At 38.3% G+C, this 24,733-nt stretch overlaps 1 protein-coding gene across 1 annotated transcript; it reads right to left on the reverse strand.

The window, feature by feature from the left end:
- Nucleotides 1–23,703: 23,703 nt before the first annotated feature.
- On the reverse strand, nt 23,704–24,570 carry LOC121994276 (60S acidic ribosomal protein P1-like). Its single transcript, XM_042548368.1, has 4 exons — nt 24,412–24,570; nt 24,201–24,324; nt 24,019–24,113; nt 23,704–23,932 (listed from the first exon to the last, which is right to left on the reverse strand). Exons 1-4 carry the CDS (start codon nt 24,478–24,480, stop codon nt 23,879–23,881), a joined length of 342 nt encoding a protein of 113 aa, XP_042404302.1. The 5' UTR covers nt 24,481–24,570; the 3' UTR covers nt 23,704–23,878.
- Nucleotides 24,571–24,733: the final 163 nt, after the last annotated feature.

Genomic DNA, 24,733 nt, shown 5'->3' on the forward strand with positions numbered 1-24,733 from the left:
TGTGTGATGTTTTTATGTTCTGACCTTCTTACCGCCGTTGTATCCCGTCCTGCGCGCTGATATCTTATCTCGGTCTGGGTACCAATGTCATATCTTGGCTTGCACGCCGAGGCCACATCTGGTTTCGTGCCATCGCGTCCGGCTCCGCGTCGTCAGATCCAGCTCTCCAACTTGTTCAGAGTCATCTACTGTTCCGGGTCACAACAACTCGACTAGAGTCCCGACCAGCTCACCAATCCACCCGAGGGCACTCCCTAGGTCAGGGTACGTTCTCCATTCATATTCTATACGCATTTCATTATTTTATGTCTTAGTTTATTATTTATATATTCGTTGGATCTGCCTCGAGCATCGGTGTACTAGGGACCGGGTCAACCCGGTCACCGGCAACAGGTAGCGTTGACAGAGGACTTCTGACGACTTGGTCAACATAGAAGCCATCTCAGCATAACCCCTTCGGGACATCGCAATTCGGTCAACATTCCATCCACCTCACCCGTCGGGCCGTTTGACTCAGATTTTGGATAGGATCAATTTGATACTGTCTGTGGGAATCTTCTCCACCTATTCTGGAACGTGAAGATGGACGACGTCGGGAGGTTCTCTGCCATTATCACAACCCCGGAGGATTTCGAAAAATATACTTTCACTCGTCGCTCCATGGGTATTCAGGAGTCGAGGGACTGACTTGGAGCTTCAACTGGCCGATAGGTTAGTTTTTCTATTATATTTTTCCTCGACTCCACGGGTATTCAGGGAGTTGAGGGACTGAGACAGATCGTCAGCCGATTGACACAACTCCTTGATTAGGTACGTTACGGGCTCTGCTCCCTTTTTTACTGTTATAGGATCTGCTATAGCTCCTTGATAAGAGAGTAAGATCCGAGTTCCTTGATTAAAGACTAGGGCCTTCAATCTTTGATCGGGCACTAGGAGCCCAGCTCCTTGATCAGACATTAGGGGCACAACTCCCTGATCAAACACTAGGGACACAGCTTCCTGATCAGTGACTCGCAGTACAACTTCTCGATTAGGATCTAGGGGTCTCGCTCTTTGATTACAGGCTAGTGGCTTTACTCTCCGATCAGGGACTAGGGGCCCAACTCACCGATCAGGTGTGTTACAGGCTTTGCACCCTCCACCCATGTGACTCTGCACTCTATCACTACTATATGCTCTACACTCTCCACCTATGGAGTTTTGCATCCTTTGACGTCTACAGGCTCTGCAGCCTCTGTTGGAGTGTATATTAAAAGCCTAGCTTTTGTATAAACATTTATAAGAATCACATTGGTCAAGTGTCTACATTTATATATACCAAATGTAGATGTTCAATTAATTTATATTGTAGATAACATAGTGTGTGGTGTCACACACAGAAGATCATGTTATCGGTTCTTTATAAATTATAAACAGTAGCTCACGACCAAGTTGGAAAGGAACAAACCATTGGAAGGTCGTAGTGTAATTAGGTATTAGTTTATCTTAACTATATAATTACACTAGTACACTTAGAGTGTATTGAGTAGGACCATTAGAGGTCGTTTCTTTTTATACTGACTTTATAAAGGAACAAAGACCTAAGTTATTATGGAAGTGTGTGCTCTTAATCCTAATATAATAACAAGCACATATATTTGATATTTATTTCTTTAATTTATCAATGGGTGAGATTTAGTTCGATAAATCAATAAGCCCGATAAGTTGGGAAATGATATCACTGATAGTGTGTGTTGTTGATTATAGAAGGAAACTGTGTCCTAGTGATCTAGGTTGATAATGTCCCCAAGAGGAGCTCATAAGGATTGTCATGTTAAACCCTGTAGGTGGACTTAGTCCGACATGACGATAAGGTTGAGTGGTACTACTCTTGGAACTAGATATTAATTAAGTGAGTTGTCAATAACTCATTTAATTAATGGACATCTGATATCTTAAACACAGGGAGACTAACACACTCATAATAAGAAGGAGCCCAAAATGTAATTTGGGATTGGTGCGGTAGTTCAATAATAATTCTTTAGTGGTATGAATTATTATTGATGAAGTTAAGTTGTGTATTCGGGGCGAACACGGGAAGCTTAATTTCATCGGGAGACCAAAACCAATTCCTCCTCTCGGTCCCTATCGTAGCCTCTTGTATATAGAGATTTATACCCACCACATACCCACTTCTTACCCACCTTTATACCCATCCTATTGGGGCCGGCCAAGCAAGCTTGGAACCTAAGCTTGGGCCGGCTAAGTAAATAGGATGAGTTGAGTTGGTGTGGCCGACCCTAGCTTGAATCCAAGCTTGGTGTGGCGGGCCACATCATATTAAAAAGGGATTTTTATTAAAATTATTTCTTATGTGGATATTATGGTTTTAAAAGAGAGTTTGAAATTTAAATATTTCCTTTTATAGCTTTCTACAAAAGATTAAGAAAAGATTTGAAATCTTTCCTTATTTGTAGATTGAAAGGTAGATTTTAATTTTGAGAAAATTTTCCTTTTTTAACCATGTTCATGATTTAAAAAAGAGTTTAAAAATTAAATATTTCTTTTATAAGTTTCTACAAAAGATTAAGAAAAGATTTGATATCTTTCCTTATTTGTAGATTGAAAGGAGATTTTAATTTTTAGAGATAACTTTCCTTTTTGGAAATCATCCACATGTTTATAAGAAAAATTTTAATTTATAAAATTTCCTTTTTATAAACCACCATGAAGGGAAAATTATTGGATTTTTTTTTTATAAATTTCCGGAAACAAATTAGGAAGTTTTAATTCTTGTGTTAATTAAAACTCTCCTTGTTTTGTTTTTAAAAAGTGGCCGGCATTACAATTGAGAAGAGAAAATTATTTTTAATTAAATAAATTTTCCTTTTCATGGCAAAAGAATTAAGGAAGTTTTTTATTTAAATTTCCTTATTTGCCAAGACCAAGGATCATAAAAGAGGGGGTAGAGGTGCCTTCATGGCTAATAACTCTATTTTTTTTCTTCCTCTCTTTTTCTCCTTGGTGTGGCCGGCCCTAGAGATTCTCCCTCTCCTCTTCTCTTCTTCTTTAGTGGCCGGTTTCATCTTCTCTTGGAGCTCTTGTTGATGGCCAGTTCTAGCTAGGAGAAGAAGGAGAGAAAGGAGGCTTTGTTTCTAGCATCCCTTGGAGCTTGGAGGTGGTGGTCGGACCTCTACTTCTCTTAGAGAATTATGGTGGCTGAATCTTGCTTGGAGAAGAAGGTAGCTTAGGTGGATTCTCATCTCGGTAGATCGTTGCCCACATTGTTGGTTGCTACTCGAAAAACCTAATGGTTCCACTGTACAAAAATTTTGCACAAAGGTCTGAACCTTTTCCTAGCTACCATGTGTTTTTTTTAAATTAAACTTGGATCGCCTGCGGAACTTAACACGTTTGATCCTAAGTTTAATTTATTTGTTCTTTTAGGTTTAGACTTGGATCTCCTGTGGAACTTAACACGTTCGATCCAAATCACCTAGGTTATTAATTCCATTAAATATTAATTTTTAAAATTGGCTTCCAGGACTGCATGGCGAGGCACATGACCTTCTTGGATATGGGAACAACCACCACCGCCTAGACAAAGCCTTTTAAGGAAAGCTAATATTTAATTTCCTTAAATAACTTTAGGTCAACCAAAAGGAACAATCAAATCACAAGGAAAAGAAAAACAAAAGAACACAACATCGAAAATAAATTCGAAATACTAGAATCGCATGCCTCTTGTATTTGACATTTTTACAAAGAAATAAAACTAGTATGATGCGGAGATTAAATACTAGTATACCTTTTTCTTTTGCAAACAAAAACCTCTAGGTCTTCTACCGTATTCCTCTTCTAACCTCAGACGTTGTGTGGGCAACGCCTTCCGAGATGAGAACCACCAAGCACCTTCTTCTTCCTTGCAAGTTTCGACCATCAAAACTTCTCCTAGGATGAAGAGGTTCGACCACCACACCATACTCCAAGGGATGCTAGAAACAAAGTTTTCTTTCTCTCCTTCTTCTTCTTCTTCTCTAAACTTGATCCGGCCACCATATGAATCTCCACAAGAAGGATGAGGTTCGGCCATCAAAGAGAAGAGAGGAGGAGAGGATGGTCGGCCACACCAAGGAAGAAAAAGAGGGAGAAAAATAGAATAGAGTTCTTGTCATGAAGGCACCTCTACGCCTTCTTTTATAATCCTTGGTCTTGGCAAATAAGGAAATTTTAATAAAAACTTCCTTAATTCCTTTGCCATGAAAAATAAATTTAATTGATATAAAATCAATTTCTCTTTTATTAATCAACATGGCCGGTCACAATAATCTAAGCAAAGGAAATTTAATTCAATCAAGAATTAAAACCTTCCTAATTTGTTTCCAGAAATTTTAAAATAAAATTTCTCTAATAATTTCTATCCCTTCATGATTGGTTTATAAAAAGGAAATTTAATAAATTAAAATCTTTCTTTTAAACATGTGGATAAAAAGAAAGTTATCTCTAAAAATTAAAATCTCTTTTAATCTACAAATAAGGAAAGATATTAAATCTTTTCTTAATCTTTTGTAGAAACTTATAAAAGAGAATATTTAATTTTTAAACTCCCTTTTAAATCATGAACATGGTTAAAAAGGAAATTTTTCTTAAAATTTAAAATCCACCTTTTAATCAACAAATAAGGAAAGATTTCAAATTTTAAACTCTCTTTTAAACATGTAGATAATTTACAAATAAGGAAAGAGATTAATCTCTTCTCTTAATCTTTTGTAGAAAGCTATAAAAGGAAATTTTTAATTTTTAAACTCTCTTTTAAAAACCTTGATATCCACATAAGAAATAATTTTAATAAAAATCCTTTTAATACTCTAGTGGTCGGCCACCTAAGCTTGGGACCCAAGCTTTGGCCGGCCACTAACTTGGTTCATCCACTTGGTCTTGGCCGGCCCTAGCTTGGGTTCCAAGGTAGCTTGGCCGACCCCATTGGATGGGTAAGAAGGTGGGTATGTGGTGGGTATAAATCTCTATACACAAGAGGCTACGATAGGGACCGAGAGGAGAAATTGGTTTTGGTCTCCCGATGAAATTAAGCATCCCATGTTCGCCCCGAACACACAACTTAATTTCATCAATAATAATTCATTCTACTAAAGAACTATTATTGAACTACCACACCAATCCCAAATTACATTTTGGGCTCCTTCTTATTATGAGTGTGTTAGTCTCCCTGTGTTTAAGATGTCGAATGTCCACTAATTAAGTGAGTTACTGACAACTCATTTAATTAATATCTTAGTCCAAGAGTAGTACCACTCAACCTTATCGTCATGTCGGACTAAGTCCACCTGCAGGGTTTAACATGACAATCCTTATGAGCTCCTCTTGGGGGCATTATCAACCTAGATCACTAGGACACAGTTTCCTTCTATAATCAACAACACACACTATAAGTGATATCATTTCCCAACTTATCGGGCTTATTGATTTATCGAACTAAATCTTACCCATTGATAAATTAAAGAAATAAATATCAAATATATGTGCTTGTTATTATATTAGGATTAAGAGCACACACTTCCATAATAACTGAGATCTTTGTTCCTTCATAAAGTCAGTATAAAAGGAACGACCTCTAATGGTCCTACTCAATACACTCTAAGTGTACTAGTGTAATTATATAGTTAAGATAAACTAATACCTAATTACACTACGACCTTCCAATGGTTTGTTTCTTTCCATCTTGGTCGTGAGCTACTGTTTATAATTTATAAGGTACTGATAACATGATCCTCTGTGTGTGACACCACACACCATGTTATCTACAATATAAATTAATTGAACAACTACATTTATCATAAATGTAGACATTTGACCAATGTGATTTTTATTTCTAGATAAATGTTTATACCAAAAGCTAGGCTTTTAGTATACATCCTAACACACATAACGTCCGAGATAAGAAGAAGAAATGACAGAAGATCAAGAGGTTATTTGCTTACAAAGAAAGGTATAACTAGTAATTGTTTTCCGCATCATACTAGTTTTCTTTGTATAGTTATTTTTGGAAATACCAAACACGAGAGGCATATGATTCTAGATTTTTCGAATTTGTTTCGAAGTTGTGTTTCTTTTCTTTTGTTTTTCGAATTTGTGATTCGATTGTTCTTTTTGGTTAACCTAGAGTTATTTAAGGAAATTAAATATTAGCTTTCCTTAAAAGGCTTTGTCTAGGCGGTGGTGGTTGCTCCCATATCCAAGAAGGCCATGTGCCTCGCCATGCAATCCTGGAAGCCAATTTTGGAAATTAATATTTAATGGAATTAATAACATAGGTGGATTTGAATCAATAGTGTTAAGTTCTGCTTGCGATTCAAATCTAAACCATTAAGAACATATAAGTCAAAATTTGGAATCAATGATGTTAAGTTCCGTCCGCGATTCCTAATTTAACTTCTAAAGAACACAATAGGTTATTTAAGGAAAGGTTCGACACTTGTACAAAATTTTTATACAGTGGAACCGGTATGATTTTCTTAGTACTAACCAACAATTAGTATCAAAGCTAGGGTTTGCCTCTGTGTGTTTGATTTTCAAATTAGGTTATACACATGTCATACATAATTTAGACAGGATAATAGTAGGATGTGCTAACTTTGTGGTTGCAGGCTCCAACTATTATGACATATAGATATTGTGTGTGATTGGACCCTTGGACATGCCAAGGGCATTATTTTGTGTGTGTATGATTGTATGTATTAAATACAGCAGGAGCTGTATTAGTTTTAGAATTTTACTTTTTTTGTTCAATCTAAAATACATGTACATTCCTTTATGGAATATAGGATCGATATATATAAAATTCTATTTTTGTCGCGGATCATATCCTTGTGAGGCGTGGTGCTATCGGTGGACCAGAGGCGCAGCGGAATAAGAAGCAAGATAGATGTGACAACTCAACCCGATGGCGGTGACTATAGATGGCAGCAGCTAGGGTTGGAGCACACGGAGGATAGTGATGAAAATGCCATAATAGTTGGAAAATTAATTTTCAAATTTATTGCTTTTATTTACTGTGTGTGTGCATGTGTTATATGCTAGCATATGTTAAAATTTCTCATTTTAAATAACTAAGTGGGAGAGGGATTAGTATATAAATCCCACGGTCTCCATTACTGGTTTGTAAGTGATGCAACAAGCTTGCGTGTTGGCTCTGAGTGCCTCCCTCCACAACGGATGAGTTTGTTTGCGGATCACGAGATCAAACTTCCTTAATGGATGATTATAGGAAATTATTTAGGATGTGTGTGATCTTCTCCAACTGAAGGGGCACAATTCTATTTAATGGACTTAGTATCAAAGTAATGGTATACACTTAGATGCATCTAATAGTATCCTCCCCAATGGAGTCATTGCTATTACTTGTGTGACCAAAAGAAAACCAACTATTAATTTGTCATAAAACTAGGTTGACAAGATAATAAAATTGATGGGTTAAAACCCCTCTTACAAATGATTGATTTTGTATACGTCCACACTAACGTTGCATAGAAAATTAACGGTGTTTGAGATAATTTTATTTGTCATAAAGTTAGCTGGACAAGGTAGTTAATGGATAAAACCCTCCTCTTACAAATGTTGATTTTGTATACGTTCACACTAATGTGGTATGCAAAATTCACGGTGTTTTGAGGTGTTGGTAAATTTAAATAGTATTGTTAGAGGAATCAATATTATTTTAAATTTAGAGTCTTGACCAAATATTTGATTAAAGACAGACCAACTATTAATTTTATTTGTCATAAGTTGATAAGATAATAAAATTAATGGATAAAATCTCCTTTTAGAATTTGTATACGTCCACACTATCGTGGCATACAAAATTTACGGGGATTTTGAGATGTTGGTCTTGACCAAATATTTTTGTGATTTTTAGGATTTAAGATGTTTGTCAATCCCCTAGTTGTTATATTATAGAATAGACTTAGTAGTCCCAATTGTAATGATTGGAAATAGGACTTGGACATTTAGGTAGACTGTCCTTTTAGAACTAAGAATAAAATAGGTGTATTTCATTCATTAGTTAATACATGATTAGTGGTGTTATCTACCGATACTTGGTGTGTAGATACGGGAGCCACTGATCATGTCTGCAATTCATTGCAGAGGTTCCAAGAAACCTGATAACTCTATAAAGGGGAAGTCACCGTCTACATGGGCACTGCTGCAAAAGTGGTAACTGTTGCAGTGGGAGATGCTTATCCTATTATAGGAATAAAATATGAATTTTTAGAAATTGTCTTTACGTACTAAGTTTAGAAAGGACCTGATTGCAGTTTCTAAACTATTAAAGAATAGATATTGTGTCTATTTTGATAATAAAGTTGTTATCAAGAAAATAGGAAAGATATCTGTTCTGGTATGTTGGTTGACAATTTATAAATCCAATAACCCCTACAATGCAATAAATGGAAATTAGTAACACATCTTCTAACTTTAATAAGAGAAAGCAACCTTCGAAAATAAACTAATCACATCCTTGGCAGTCTAAGGCTAGGTTATATTAACTTGAGTAGGATTCAAAGGATAAAAACCAATGAACTCTTGGGTTCATTGGTAGTGGAAATCTTTCCAATCCTGCGGGTCTTACTTGGAAAGAAAAATAACCAAGAAGCTTTAAAGTCTAAGGGGTATAGAGCCAAGGATGTGTTAGAATTAGTTCATTCTGATTTGTGTAGTCCTATGACTATCCAGACAAGAGGTAGGTTCGAATATTTCGTCTATTTTATAGACAACTATTCGAGATATATATATATTTACTTGATGCGCTGCAAGACTAAGTGCTTTGATTAGTTCAAAGAGTACAAGGCTGATGCGGAGAAACGTCAAAGTAAAAGTATCAAGTCACTATGGTAAGATCGTAGTGGCGAGTACCTCTTGGTAGAATTTAGGAGTCACTTATCAGAAGTAGGGATTCAATCCCAACTAACTACACCTGGTACCCCCAACAGAATGGTGTAGTAGTAAGAAGGTATAGGACTCTTATGGAAAAGATTAGATCGATGATGAGTTATTCAAAATTATCAAATTTGTTTTAAGGATATACACTGGAAACGGAAGTGAACATAGTACATTCTAAGTCAGAATTCTCTACTCCCATAGAATTGCAGAATGGGCGTAATCCTAGTCTAAAGCATATTCGGATTTAGGAGGTCTAGCACATGAGAGACACTGATAAGTTGGACATGAGTTCACTTGTTTGTGAGTTATCCTAGAAAAACGAAAAGAGGTTTATAGTCCTTAAAATCAGAAGGTCATTGTTGACACTAATGCTCGATTTTAGGAAAGGACTATACTATAAACCACAAGCCCATGAGTAAAAACTGTTCTTAAGGACACGTCTAATCTAGTACCAACTGTACAAGATAAAATATCACAAGAAACTACAACACGTATCACAAATGATGCACAATTACAGAAAGTGCTCGTCATAGTGGGAGGGTTATTAGGCAACCTAAAAGATTTATGTTTTGGGAGAGTCTTTGGACTTGATCCTTGGTGAACATGAACCTAATTCCCGGACATATGACGAAGCACTCCAAGATAAAGATGCAGCATCTTTGAAGAGAGCAATGAATACAGAATTAGAATATATGTATTCTAATAAAGTCTGGGAGCTTGTAGAATCATCAAATGGTGTAAAAACCATTAAGTGAAAACAGGTCTACAATAGGAAAAGAGGATAGACGGGAAGGTGGAAACTTTCAAAGCAAGGCTTGTTGAAAAAGGAAACTTTTTCGTCGATAGCCGTGCTTAAGTCTATCCAGATTCTTTTATCTATATGGACTATGAGATTTGGTATGTGGATGTCAAGACAGCTTTCCTTAATGGAAGTCTTGAAGAAAACATCCATACATAGCAACCAGAAGGGTTCATTGCAAAGAGCAAAGAGCATCTAGTATGTAAGCTCAATCGGTCTATGGACTGAAGAAAAGCTTCAAGGTCTTGGTTCATCTGGTTTAATGAAGTAATCTAGATCTGTGGATTTATTCAGTGTCCAGATGAGTTTTGTGTATACAAGTAGTGTGATGGAAGCGTGGTGGTGTTTCTTGTACTATACATAGATAACATTTTTGGTAGTTGGAAATAATATCAAAGTGTTGTCGGAAGTAGGGGTATGGTTGTCCAAACAATTCGATATGAAGAACTTAGGAGAATGTGCACACATTCTTGGGATCAAAGACATAAGGGATCGCAAGAAAAGAATGTTGTGCTTATCCCAAGCTTCATACAATCCTTGCTCATTTTAACATGCAGCACTCTAAGAAAAGTTTCTTACATTTTAGGCATGAAGTAGCTTTATCTAAAGAGATGTCTCCGAAGATATCAAAGGAGATAAAGGACATCAAGGCAGTTCCTTATGCTTCGGCTGTGGGAAGTCTAATGTATGCAATGCTGTGTACGAGACTGGATATTTGTTTTGCCGTGGGCATGGTTAGCATATATCAAAGTAACCCTGGACAAGGACATTGGTCTGCGGTAAAACATATATTGAAATACCTTAGAGACACTAGAGATTATATGCTAGCTTATAAGGCAGATAATTTGTTCCTTGTGGGTTGCATGGATTTTGACATCCAATCGGATATGGACAATAGTAAGTCGACCTCTGGGTTTTGTGTTTACTTTAGGAGGTGAAGTCATAACTATGGAAGAGTGATAAGCATAGGTGCTTTTTCGGACTCCACCATAGAAGCTGAGTATATGGCAGCCTCTGAGGTAGCCATAAAAGCTGTATGGCTCAGATACTTCAAGATATACTTAGATATGATTTTTGGTTTGCCCAAAATAATTTGGTGCAGTAGCAAACTCGAAGAAACCATAAGTCCATAAGGCAAGTAAATACAATAGAGCGCAAGTACCACCCAATATGAGACATCGTATAAACGAAGAGAAGTTGTTGCCGCCTAGATTGCATTAGGTGATAACCTGTAGATCTTTTCACTAAGGTCCTTAAGGCAAGAGCTTTTAATGGACATGTTGAAGGGTTGAGAATCAGATGTATGGCAGCATAGTCTTTTAATATAGGTGGGAGATTGTTGGAGTGTATACTAAAAGCCTAGCTTTTGTATAAACATTTATAAGAATCACATTGGTCAAGTGTCTACATTTATATATACCAAATGTAGATGTTCAATTAATTTATATTGTAGATAACATAGTGTGTGGTGTCACACATAGAAGATTGTGTTATTGGTTCTTTATAAATTATAAACAGTAGCTCACAACCAAGATGGAAAGGAACAAACCATTGGAAGGTCGTAGTGTAATTAGGTATTAGTTTATCTTAACTATATAATTACACTAGTACACTTAGAGTGTATTGAGTAGGGTCATTAGAGGTCGTTTCTTTTTATACTAACTTTATAAAGGAATAAAAATCTCAGTTATTATGGAACTGTGTGCTCTTAATCCTAATATAATAACAAACACATATATTTGATATTTATTTCTTTAATTTATCAATGGGTGAGATTTAGTTCAATAAATCAATAAGCCCGATAAGTTGGGAAATGATATCACTTATAGTGTGTGTTGTTGATTATAGAAGGAAACTGTGTCCTAGTGATCTAGGTTGATAATGTCCCCAAGAGGAGCTCATAAGGATTGTCATGTTAAATCCTGCAGGTGGACTTAGTCCGACATGACAATAAGGTTGAGTGGTACTACTCTTGGAACTAGATATTAATTAAGTGAGTTGTCAATAACTCATTTAATTAATGGACATCTGATATCTTAAACACAGGGAGACTAACACACTCATAATAAGAAGGAGCCCAAAATGTAATTTGGGATTGGTGCGGTAGTTCAATAATAATTCTTTAGTGGTATGAATTATTATTGATGAAGTTAAGTTGTGTATTCGGGGCGAACACAGGAAGCTTAATTTCATCGGGAGACCAAAACCAATTTCTCCTCTCGGTCCCTATCGTAGCCTCTTGTATATAGAGATTTATACCCACCACATACCCACTTCTTACCCACCTTTATACCCATCCTATTGGGGCCGACCAAGCAAGCTTGGAACCTAAGCTTGGGCCGGCCAAGTAAATAGGATGAGTTGAGTTGGTGTGGCCGACCCTAGCTTGAATCCAAGCTTGGTGTGGCGGGCCACATCATATTAAAAAGGGATTTTTATTAAAATTATTTCTTATGTGGATATTATGGTTTTAAAAGAGAGTTTGAAATTTAAATATTTCCTTTTATAGCTTTCTACAAAAGATTAAGAAAAGATTTGAAATCTTTCCTTATTTGTAGATTGAAAGGTAGATTTTAATTTTGAGAAAATTTTCCTTTTTTAACCATGTTCATGATTTAAAAAAGAGTTTAAAAATTAAATATTTCTTTTATAAGTTTCTACAAAAGATTAAGAAAAGATTTGATATCTTTCCTTATTTGTAGATTGAAAGGAGATTTTAATTTTTAGAGATAACTTTCCTTTTTGGAAATCATCCACATGTTTATAAGAAAAATTTTAATTTATAAAATTTCCTTTTTATAAACCACCATGAAGGGAAAATTATTGGAGAATTTTTTCATAAATTTCCGGAAACAAATTAGAAAGTTTTAATTCTTGTATTAATTAAAACACTCCTTGTTTTGTTTTTAAAAGTGGTCGGCCATTACAATTGAGAAGAGAAAATTATTTTTAATTAAATAAAATTTCCTTTTCATGGCAAAAGAATTAAGGAAGTTTTTTATTTAAATTTCCTTATTTGCTAAGACCAAGGATTATAAAAGAGGGGGTAGAGGTGCCTTCATGGCTAATAACTCTGTTCTTTTTCTTCCTATCTTTTTCTCCTTGGTGTGGCCGGCCCTAGAGGTTCTCCCTCTCCTCTTCTCTTCTTCTTTAGTGGCCAGTTTCATCTTCTTTTGGAGCTCTTGTTGATGGCCAGTTCTAGCTAGGAGAAGAAGGAGAGAAAGGAGGCTTTGTTTCTAGCATCCCTTGGAGCTAGGAGGTGGTGGCCGGACCTCTACTTCTCTTGGAGAATTATGGTGGCCGAATCTTGCTTGGAGAAGAAAGTGGCTTAGGTGGATTCTCATCTCGGTAGATCGTTGCCCACATAACGTCCGGGATAAGAAGAGGAATACGGTAGAAGATCAAGAGGTTATTTGCTTACAAAGAAAGGTATAACTAGTAATTGTTTTCCGCATCATACTAGTTTTCTTTGTATAGTTATTTTTGGAAATACCAAACACAAGAGGCATATGATTCTAGAGTTTTCGGATTTGTTTCGAAGTTGTGTTTTTTTTTTCGAATTTGTGATTCGATTGTTCTTTTTGGTTAACCTAGAGTTATTTAAGGAAATTAAATATTAGCTTTCCTTAAAAGGCTTTGTCTAGGCGGTGGTGGTTGCTCCCATATCCAAGAAGGCCATGTGCCTCGCCATGCAGTCCTGGAAGCCAATTTTGGAAATTAATATTTAATGGAATTAATAACATAGGTGGATTTAAATCAATAGTGTTAAGTTCTGCTTGCGATTCAAATCTAAACCATTAATAACAGATAAGTTAAAAATTGGAATCAATGATGTTAAGTTCCGTCTGTGATTCCTAATTTAACTTCTAAAGAACACAATAGGTTATTTAAGGAAAGGTTCGACACTTGTACAAAATTTTTGTACAGTGGAACCGGTACGATTTTCTTTGTTCTAACCAACACCCTCCACCCACGATACTCTTCTTCCTTCCATTGCTACGAGCTCTTCTCCCTTATATTGCCCATCCCTTTGATGGTTATAACTCAGATTATTATCTTCTTCCCTTGCTCCACAGGTATTCATGAGTCGAGGGATTGACTTGGAGCTTCAGCTGGCTTACAGGTATGATAAAGACTCTGCCCTCTCATATTGATACGGGCTCCGCTTTTATCCTCCACCGTTCAGGGTCAAGCTATCACCACTGGTCTCAGACCAGAGTTTTACCACCGGCCTCGGATCGGAGTATCGCCAATGACCTCCCGGTCGGCTCTCTAGACTCTCACCCCAGCGCGAGTTATAAGCGAACATGCTCTCGCGACCAACGACCTCCTTGTTGGGCTCCAGACTCTTGCTCAAGCGCGAGTTATAAGCGAGCATGCTCTCGCGACCAACGACCTCTCGGTCGTGTTCTAGACTCTCGTCCCAGCGCGAGTTATAACCGAGCAAGCTCTCGCGACGAACGACCTCCCGGTCGAGCTCCCGACTCTTGCCCCAGCGCGAGTTATAAGCGAGCATGCTCTTGCGACCAATGACCTCTTGGTCGAGTTCCAGACTCTCGCCCCAGCGAGAGTTATAAGCGAGCATGCTCTCGCGACCAACGACCTCCCGGTCGGGCACCAGACTCTTGCCCCAGTGCGAGTTATAAGCGAGCATACTCTCGTGACCAACGACCTCTCGGTTGGTGTCCCAGACTCTCGCCTTAGTGCGAGTTATAAGTGAGCATGCTCTCACGACCAACGACCTCCCGGTCGACGTCCCAGACTCTCGCCCCAGTGCGAGTTATAAATGAGCATGTTCTCACGACTCCCAGATTCTCGCCGCAATGCGAGTTATAAATGAGTAGACACTCACTGCTCTCATGTCTCACTCGCCGCTCTGCCCGACACTCATCGCTCGCGTCTCACTCGTCACTCTGCTTGGCACTCACTGATTGTGTCTTGCCCGTCGCTTAGCCCAGCACTCGCCACTCACGTCTCACTCATCGCTTTGCCTCGCATTCGCAGCTCATGTCTCACTCATCGCTTTGCATCTCATTCGCAACTCGCGTCTCATTCATCGCTTCACCCCGCATTCGTTGCTCGGTCGATACTCGTTTTCCTTCTTGCTTGGCATTCGCATAACTGCCTGATCGCGCTCGATCCACGGGCTCTACTCTTATTCTCATGTGGTCTCATAGGCTCTGTGTCTATCCAGCACACAGGCTTTGCACCCACTTAGCATTCTTTCGGTCACCAAGTCAGCTTTCTCTTGTCGACCGATCAGTATTGCTTGGCCGTCCGGCCACTCATTTGTGTAGCTAGACATTCTCACGGCCATCCGCTCAGCGTTCTCCCGATTACTCGGTCGGCATTGTCACAGTCGTATGCTCAGATCCGCTGGCCTGTTCTCTTTCCACCCGATCAACATTGCCTCTGTTGTTGGGTTGACACTCTTTCGATCGCTCACTCGGCATTTGTCCTATCGTCAGTTCGGCATTCGATCGATCACCTGCTTAGCATCCGCTCGGCATTGTTGTTCGTCGCTCAATCAGCACTTGTCCTACTCGTTGCTCGGCTCACTGGTTTCACACCCACTCAGCTCATGACTTTCTATCCCGTGCGCCTTTGATTTCACGAACTATGCTCCCGCTCAGTTTTCGGGTTTCATGCCCGCTTGGCTCATGGTTTTACTCCTATTTATTTTTAATTTCACGGACTATGCTCTCACTCAGTTTTTGGGTTCCACGCCCGCTCGACATCGTGCGACATTCTCTCGATTTCCTAGTTGACATCAGGTCAGTCATTTGCTCTGCATCTTGTTCAGATTCGCTTGGTTGTTCGTTGGCCACTCGCTCAGCATTCTCTCGATTACCCGGTCGACACTTTTCAGTCATCCAGTCGTGGTTTATGTTAGAGTGTATACTAAAAGCCTAGCTTTTGGTATAAACATTTATCTAGAAATAAGAATCACATTGGTCAAATATCTACATTTATGATAAATGTAGTTGTTCAATTAATTTATATTGTAAATAACATGGTGTGTGGTGTCACACACAGAAGATCATGTTATCAGTTCTTTATAAATTATAAACAGTTGCTCACGACTAAGATGGAAAGGAACAAACCTTTGGAATAGTCGTAGTGTAATTAGGTATTAGTTTATCTTGACTAATAAATTACACTAGTACACTCTAAGTGTATTGAGTAGGACCATTTTAGGTAAGTTCTTTTTATACTGACTTGATAAAAGAACTAGACCTTAGTTATTATGCAAGTGTGTGCTCTTATTCCTAATATAATAACAAGCACATATATTTGATATTTATTTCTTTAATTTATCAATGGGTGAGATTTAGTTTGATAAATCAATAAGCCCGATAAGTTGAGAAATGATATCACTTATAGTGTGTGTTGTTGATTATAGAAGGAATCTGTGTCCTAGTAATCTAGGTTGAGAATGCCCCCAAGAGGAGTTCATAAGGATTGTCATGTTAAACCTTGCAGGTGGACTTAGTCCGACATGACAATAAGGTTGAGTGGTACTACTCTTGGACTAAGATATTAATTAAGTGAGTTGTCAGTAACTCATTTAATTAGTGGACATTCATTATCTTAAACATAGGGAGACTAACACACTCATAATAAGAAGGAGCCCAAAATGTAATTTGGGATTGATGCGGTAGTTCAATAATAGTTCTTTAGTGGAATGAATTATTATTGATGAAATTAAGTTATGTGTTCGGGGCGAACACGGGATGCTTAATATCATCGGGAGACCAAAACCAATTCCTCCTCTCGGTCCATAGCGTAGCCTCTTGTATATAGAGATTTATACCCACCACATACCCACCTTCTTACCCAACCAATAGGGGCCGGCCAAGCCAAGCTTGAAGCTCAAGCTTAGGGCCGGTCAAGCCTAAAGGTTGAGCCTTAAGGTGGCCGGCCAATAGCTTGGAGCCCAAGCTTAGGTGGGGAGCTCAAATAAAAGAATTTTTGTTAAAATTATTTCTTTGTGATATCATGGTTTTTAAAAAGTTTAAATCTTTCCTTTATAGCTTTTGATTAAGAAAAGATTTGAAATCTTTCCTTATTTGTAGATTGAAAGGTAGATTTTAATTTTGAGAAAACATTTCCTTTTTAACCATGTTCATGATTTAAAAGAGAGTTTAGAATTAAATATTCTCTTTTATAAGTTTCTACAAAAGATTAAGAAAAGATTTGATATCTTTCCTTATTTGTAGATTAAAAGAGATTTTAATTTTTAGAGATAACTTTCTTTTTATCCACATGTTTAAAAGAAAGATTTTAATTTATAAAATTTCCTTTTTACAAACCACCATGAAGGAAAAAATTATTGGAGAAATTTTTATAAATTTCCGGAGACAAATTAGGAAGTTTTAATTAATTAAAACTCTCCTTGTTTTGTTTTTAAAGTGGCCGACCATTGTAAATTGAAAAGAGAAAATTATTTTTAATTAAATAAATTTTCCTTTTCATGGTAAAAGAATTAAGGAAGTTTTTTATTTAAATTTCCTTATTTGCTAAGACCAAGGATTATAAAAGAAGGGGTAGAGGTGCCTTCATGGTGAACGACTCTATTATTCTTCTCCTCTCTTTTCCTCCTTGGTGGCCGGCCCTAACTTCTCCCTCTTCTCTTCTTCTTGTGGTCGGCGGGAACCCCTCTTGGTGCTCTTGATGGTGGCCGGTTCTAGCCAGGAGAAGAAGAAGAGAAAGGAGGTTTTGTTTCTTGCATCTCTTGGAGCTTGATGGTGGTGGCCGGACCTCTACTTCTCTTGGAGAATTGTGGTGGCCGAAACATAGAAGGAAGAAGAAGGTTCTTGGTGGTTCTCGTCTCGGAAGATCGTTGCCCACACAACGTCCGAGGTTAGAAGAGGAATACGGTAGAAGATCAAGAGGTTATTTTTGCTTACAAAGAAAGGTATAACTAGTAATTGTTTTCCGCATCATACTAGTTTTCTTTGTATTGTTATTTTTGGAAATACCAAACACAAGAGGCATATGATTCTAGAGTTTTCGAAATAGTTTTTCGAGTTTGTGTTTTATTCTTTTTCGAATTTGTGATTCGATTGTTCTTTTTGGTTAACCTAGAGTTATTTAAGGAAATAAATATTAGCTTTCCTTAAAAGGCTTTGCCTAGGCGGTGGTGGTTGCTCCTATATCCAAGAAGGTCATGTGCCTCGCCATGCAGTCCTGGAAGCCAATTTTAGAAATTAATATTTATGGAATTAATAACTTAGGTAGATTTGAATCAATAGTGTTAAGTTCCGCTTGCGATTCAAATCTAAACCATTAAGAACAGATAAGTTAAATTTAGAATCAATGATGTTAAGTTCCGTCTGCGATTCCTAATTTAACTTCTAAAGAACACAATAGGTTATTTAAGGAAAGGTTCGACACTTGTACAAAAAATTTTTGTACAGTGGAACCGGTACGATTTTCTTAGGACTAACCAACAGTTTATTGTCGCTCGGTCGCGCACTCGGCATCACTCGCCTAGGATCTCTGTACCTAATCGGCATTCTCCAGATTTTCTGGTCGACATTTTCTCGGTCGCGGGCTCGGCTTCGCTAGCTCGTTCTCATTCTACCCGATCGACATTATCTCTATTGCCTGGTCGGCATTTTCTTGGTTGTGCGCTCGGCTTCGCTCGTCTATCCTCTTTCCACATGATCAGTATGTATCTCTGTTGCTCAGTCGACACTCCTTCGGTCGATTGCTCGGCATCTTCGTAGCCACTCGATCGATATCACTCGACTATTCACTTTGTTCCATTCGACCTATCGCTTAATGTTTCTCTTAGTCGCTCGCTTGGCTTTCGCTCAACAACACTCGGTCGTTCGTTTTGTCTCGTTTGGTAGCTCGCTCGACATCGATCTAGTTTTTGGCTCAATGTTTCTCAACTGTCTACTCGGTATTGCTCGGTCTCTCGCTTGGCATTCGACCAATTGCCTGCTCGGTATTATCTTTCCTCGCTCGCTCAGTATCATTTTTGTCACTTGTTCGGTATCGCCGCAGCTATTCGTTTGATGTTATACGACTGACCTAAAGATCTGACTCTGCATTCAGGGGCGATTCTACTTTCCGTTGGGCTTGGTCTAGTTAGTCGGACTTGCGTCTTCTTCGACTAGACTTGAAGGGGAGGCTTGCGATACAGATATATCTTGAGGCCCCCAGTGGAATTAAGGAGAAAGGGGAGAGTATTTTGGTAAAAACACTGTTTAGGGCATAAGGGGGAGGGGGGTATGAAGTTAGCATGTCTCACGGGGGAAAAGGGGGCTGGGGGGGGGGGGGTTTATTTTTTGCTCCGCCGCCACAACAAGCAGGAGGGAGCTTCTTCTCTTCGTCCCAGGATCTCGTCGCCAACACGATCACAGGGAGGATGCACAACCATCGCCACCGGCGTCTACTCCGGCACCATCCTCCCTCCTTGTTTCCCTATTCAAGGTTGCCTTCGCCATTTCTGCCGACGCCAACAACCACCTCCCTCTCCACGCTGATAGCACACATACTGCCTCCCCTTCTCTCCCTTCCGACATCCACAGCTACTTGTCGGTAGCCTTCTCTCCTTCGCCTGCAATTGGCCATCATCGGCACAACGTTGCCGCAACAGACTCATCCATCTCGTAGCCCTCTCGGTCGGTTAGCCCTTTGCTAATCAGCCACGCAATTTGGTGTCTCTCCCTCCTCAGCGATATCCTCCTATCCCTCACGTGATAACATAGCTCCGTTTGCTAGCGTTGTTCCATAACCCCCGGCAAGCACTCCTAAGTCGTCGGCCACGCTGCCGACACCTTAGATTCGTTGGTCCGGTTCTCCGGCTCTCGATCTGTATTGTCGTACGCCTCCGATGTCGATCGGGCCCCCGAGCCTTCGCTGTCATTATGTTCTGACCTAACTTGTGCGATATTCTTATGTTCCGGCCTTCGTGCCGCCATTGTCTCCCGGCCTACGCGCTGATGTCTTATCTCGGTCTGCGTGACGATGTCTTATCCCGACCTACGTGTCGATGTCTTATCCTGACTTGCACGCCGATGTCTTTTCTCGGCCTGCGCGCCGATGTCTTATCCCAGTCTGCACACTAATATCTTATCTCAGTCTACGTGTTGATGTCTTATCTCGGTTTGCATGCCAATCTCATATCCCGGCCTATGTGTCGATTTTATATCCCGGTCTACGTGCCGATGTCATATCCTGGTCCGCGTGTCGCTATTAGGTCCCGGCCTGCGTGTTGTCTTCCAATCTGATCCAGGTCGTGCTCGATTAGGTGTCATTAGATCTAGCTCTTCATTCTACTTGGAGTCATCTGCTCTTCCGAGTCACAACAACTCGAGTAATGTGCCGACCAGCTCACCAATCCCCTTGAGGGCGCCCCCCTGGGCTAGGGAACGTTCTCCGTACTCACTCTACATTCATTTCATTATTATACGTCTTAGTCTGTTTCTTATATACTTTTTGGATCTACCTCGTGCATCGGGGCACCAGAGACTAGACAACCCAGTCGCTGGCTGCAGGTAGCATTGATCGGAGGACTTCTGACGACTTGGTCAACATAGAAGTCATCTCAGCATACCCTCCTTCGGGACATCGCGATTCGGTCAACATTCCATCTACCTCACCCGGTGGTCCGTCTGACTCAGATTTCGGGCAGGATCAATGACTAATTAATATTGAGCTTTGGCATTGTGAAATGATCATCTTGTAGTCTATGTGACTAACATGTTCTATGTGACCGAATAATCTTTTTGGATTGACTTAAACGAGTGGGAGATGTTGGACGTTGCATCAGTTGCAACGTTAAGAAGGACGTTGCATCAGTTGCAACATTAGGAAGATGAATGGGGTGTCTTTTCACCTCCATCTTCCCCCATTGAGTGCCATCAAAGCATCGGTTTATAACGGATGCTTGCTTCCTATATAAATTGGTGTTTAAGAACAATCAAAATAGAGGTGTGCGACTGTGATCAGTGTGTGCGCAGTGGGGCGATGGTGGGCAAAAGGAACATCTATCGAGAGGGATTTGACTCGTGAAACTTGAAGGGCTTTTCGGTTTTAATTCGTGATCACACTTCCGACAGCAGTAGCATCATCGCATGCGGCTTCTTCGATTTCTTCTCGGGAGATCACTGTGAGATGTTACATGGTTCATTTCCTGTTTGTTTCATGCTATTAGGAATAACAAGTAACACCGACTATGTCAACCTGTTGTTGACAAGCTCAACTTTGTAGGACATCGAAAAATCGACATCAACCACAAATTCGAGTAAGTGACGAAGGGCATCATCATTAAATGCTTCTATATATATATATATATATATATATATATATATTATCCTTATATATATATATATTTTCTATAAGTATACCATCGATCCAACTAATTAATAATTAAAGAATAAATCCTTAAGACATATATATAATTATTTTTCACATAATTAATTTTTTCCTCTTAAGGTTATCTTTTATATAAGGACATCATTAATTTTTTATAAATTTTTTCATATTTAAAGTTAAGTGTTATTTTTTTATATATGGGGGACAAAATACTACCGGATAAAAACTACAAGAGGGTTAAAAAAACATTTTTTTATTTTTATAATTAGAATATTTGAATCAATAAAGAACCCTTTATTATAAATGAATATTATAATATTTCCATTCCTTGATAAATCACATATATATTAGAGAAATACAAACATCTAAACTAGAGACATTACCTGGTTCAAGATTTTTCTCTATCGCGAACAACTTGAGAAAACAACCAGGCTTAACAAGGAGTTCATGTAGATAGGTTATGGAAGCACCTGAATTTTGTTTTTGTAGGCACTTGGATCATAGAGGAGTGTTAAGACCGTAGGTACTGATTGAAAGATTATAGATTGTAACTACTTGAGGGCAAAGCAATTGACAACTCCCTTGACATGAAGTCAATAAGGGGAAAAAATAATAAATGATCAAAATAAATCATTATTTTGCTTATCTAAATTTTAATTTTGAATGTTGAAATTATTTTAAGTAAAACATCTTTACTAAAAAATAACCTCAGACATCTAGATAAAAAATGAAAAGCAAAGACGAAAAAATTTCACATGGTCGTTGAAAGCTTAACCTTAACCAAATATGATCTATATATAGGTCAAAAATCCTACTTCTTCTTGAAAGAAAAGCCCTCACAAAATTTCAAGGTTCCAAAATTCACTAAGCGCTAGTCGGGCGCCAGACTAGCGCCTATACCACTTAGGCGGGGTCTGGGTGCTGTTAGGCCGATTCTATGAAATTAATATAAATTACATAATAAATCACATTTTATAATTCCAACGTAATAACATCAAATTTAAAATGAGTACAAAATGATATAATTAATAAAATATCACAAATTTATTCTACTTTTCTTCATAATTTAATAACTTATTTTTCATCGGACACAAACTCAATATTAACATTATGATCCTCCTCTTTTTCTTCGGATACAAAATCATTCTCTTGAAGTTCTCTCACTTTAGAGATTCTTTGGGATTGTTTGATGAAATGATACTTAAAAGGATGAACCTTTGGCCAACCTTCAATTCAAATGCGTCCAAATTGCTTAATTGAGAAAAGATTAGACAACAAATTTGTATTCAAATCGATTTTTTCAACCTTTTAACTTTCAGATTTCTCAAAAATATAGGCTTCTTCATTCACTTTGATATCTCCAACTATGATTACTCAATACGATGAAGATGAAGTTTGGTATTAGTCGCTAGGACAAGCCAACAAATCGATTTTCTTATTGGATCAAAATTTAGGGCTTATAAAACTTAAGCTTAACATACAAAAAAGAATACATTTAAATTTTTTAGATTGGACTTTAAATTTAAAAGCTCAAATTAATAAAAATTATAAAAACCCTGTACCATTTCCATGATGTCTAGACGATTCGACTGATTAATTGACGCTTAGGGCCGCAAAATCCCATCTAAACGCCAAAGCTGCCTAAGCTAGTCGACAAGGCTACCTAGGCTAGCCAACTAGCATGTTTTCGGTGCGGTTGGTGTATAACACCTAGGTTGATTTTTAGTACATTACAAAATTCATATATGCACCCACATAAACAAAAAAAAAAAGATAGCAATTCTAAAAGAGATAACCATCCAAAAACTCATTCCATCACCCTCATCAAACCAAAAAAAAATCTAAAATTTTAAATTAATAAATCAAAATTAAATGAAGATGGAATAAAATTTATCATTAAAAATATCTTCATTATCAAATGACATACAATAAAGTTGGAGTAAAGTGACGGTATAGCAAAATTGTACCAATACATACATCAAAGACATTACAAAATCCAAGAAGTAAGTTTATAAGCTATTGTGATTATAAAGTTAGTACTCAAACATTTTAATATACCATCTAAACCCAAAATCACTAACATCTAATGGATGTCAACTACTATTTGTATGCAAAAAATGATGAATGTGGATACTTCTAGTGGATGGATGAAATAGAAGAAGCACAAGACTTCAACAACTTCACTTTCCAAGTTGAAGTTAAATTTTCAACAGGCATGTAAGTTTTTTTAATTTTGCTTTTCATTTTTTGTCTAAAAGTCTGAGATTACTTTTCAAGAGTGTTTCAATTAGAATAGTTAGAATAATTTGAACATTTAGAATTAGGAATTAAGTCAGCAAAATAATAAGTTATTTGGGTCATTTACTATTTTTTTCTTTTTGACTTTAGGTCATATGACTTTAGGTCAAAGGGAATTAAGTGTTGTTGTTTAAATACAAGGGGCAAACTGCTACTTGATAGAAAACACAGGTGCTACTTGATAGAAAACCCATGTGAGCTTAAAGTTATTTAGCCATATTACAATGATATCTTCTAAAATGCCTAAGAGATAAAATTGATAGATAAGGTATTCCGCATAAGTGGCAATGAATCAAGCAAATAGAACTAATCAATTCATAAACCAACCAACAGGAAGATCATGAAACTAGATTAACATTGAATATAACAATTCAGTGGGAAAATCCTAGCATTTTGTCAGAAGCCAGTGACATGATAAATGATAAATCCTCAAGAAACATTTGGTAAAAGAAACAATAAGTGTTATCTCATTCTAACAGGTAATAACAGAACGAAGCCCTCTAGTAGCACTCTCTAATCAAATAAGCTGAATCCCATGTCATCATCACTTTCTTCCTTCGGTTCCTCCTGCATTACAAACACCAAAAAGTGATTAAAGAGTCTCTACAGCATAATGCGAAAGATATGAATCCAGTTAAACAGAAAGCTCTCACCTTTTTATCCTCAGCAGCTTGTGCAGCGGCGGCAGGAGCGGCACCACCAGCAGCGGTAGCAGCAGAGACAGCAACCGGAGCACCACCACCGCCGCCTGCAAGAACATATAATTGGAATTTGTTAAAAAAAACATTAAGTAATAAAACAACAATAAATCAATAAACATAACAAAAAGTCGAACCAGATCCAACGCTGAGGATGAGGTCATCCACGCTCCTCTTCTCGAGGAGCCTGGCAAAGAGGGCAGCCCAGTACGATTCGATGCCCACGTTGGCGGACTTCACCAAAGTTGAGATTTTCTCTGACTGCTCCATTCACGGAGGTAATGTGTGAATGGGATAAATCACAAAGATGAAGATGACAAAAAAAGGAAAGTACAAATAGAGGCGAACCGTGATGGGGATGCCATCGTCGTAGAGAATGAGAGCGGCGTAGCTGCAAGCGAGCTCCGAGACCGACATAGCAACGCCGATTCCTCTGAAACAATGGAGGAGTGCAGCGAAGAAGGAGACTGCGGAAGTGGGCGCTCGGTTGAAGTGGGCGAATGATATATAAGGGTAAAACTAGGGTTCCACTCGGGGCGTGGGTAACGTGAAATGGTGTGATACCAAGACAGATTGGCTTGTTACCAGGCCCAAATCGGCCCACTGTATCGTATTCGACTAATGGGGCGTTAGAAGATGATGGACTGTGGCCGGCGCGAATTAACTCTCC

The sequence above is a fragment of the Zingiber officinale genome, chromosome 6A, assembly GCF_018446385.1.
Source record: "Zingiber officinale cultivar Zhangliang chromosome 6A, Zo_v1.1, whole genome shotgun sequence".
NCBI classification, from domain to species: Eukaryota; Viridiplantae; Streptophyta; class Magnoliopsida; order Zingiberales; family Zingiberaceae; genus Zingiber; species Zingiber officinale.

Bases quoted from the DNA above. Each gene is read 5' to 3' on its own strand.
- LOC121994276 (XM_042548368.1), bottom strand. From the start codon at position 24,480: ATGTCGGTCTCGGAGCTCGCTTGCAGCTACGCCGCTCTCATTCTCTAC. The intron at 24,325-24,411 runs GTTCGCCTCTAT...TGAATGGAGCAG, and splicing joins ACGATGGCATCCCCATCACG to TCAGAGAAAATCTCAACTTT. The intron at 23,933-24,018 runs GTGAGAGCTTTC...TTTGTAATGCAG, and splicing joins AAGCTGCTGAGGATAAAAAG to GAGGAACCGAAGGAAGAAAG.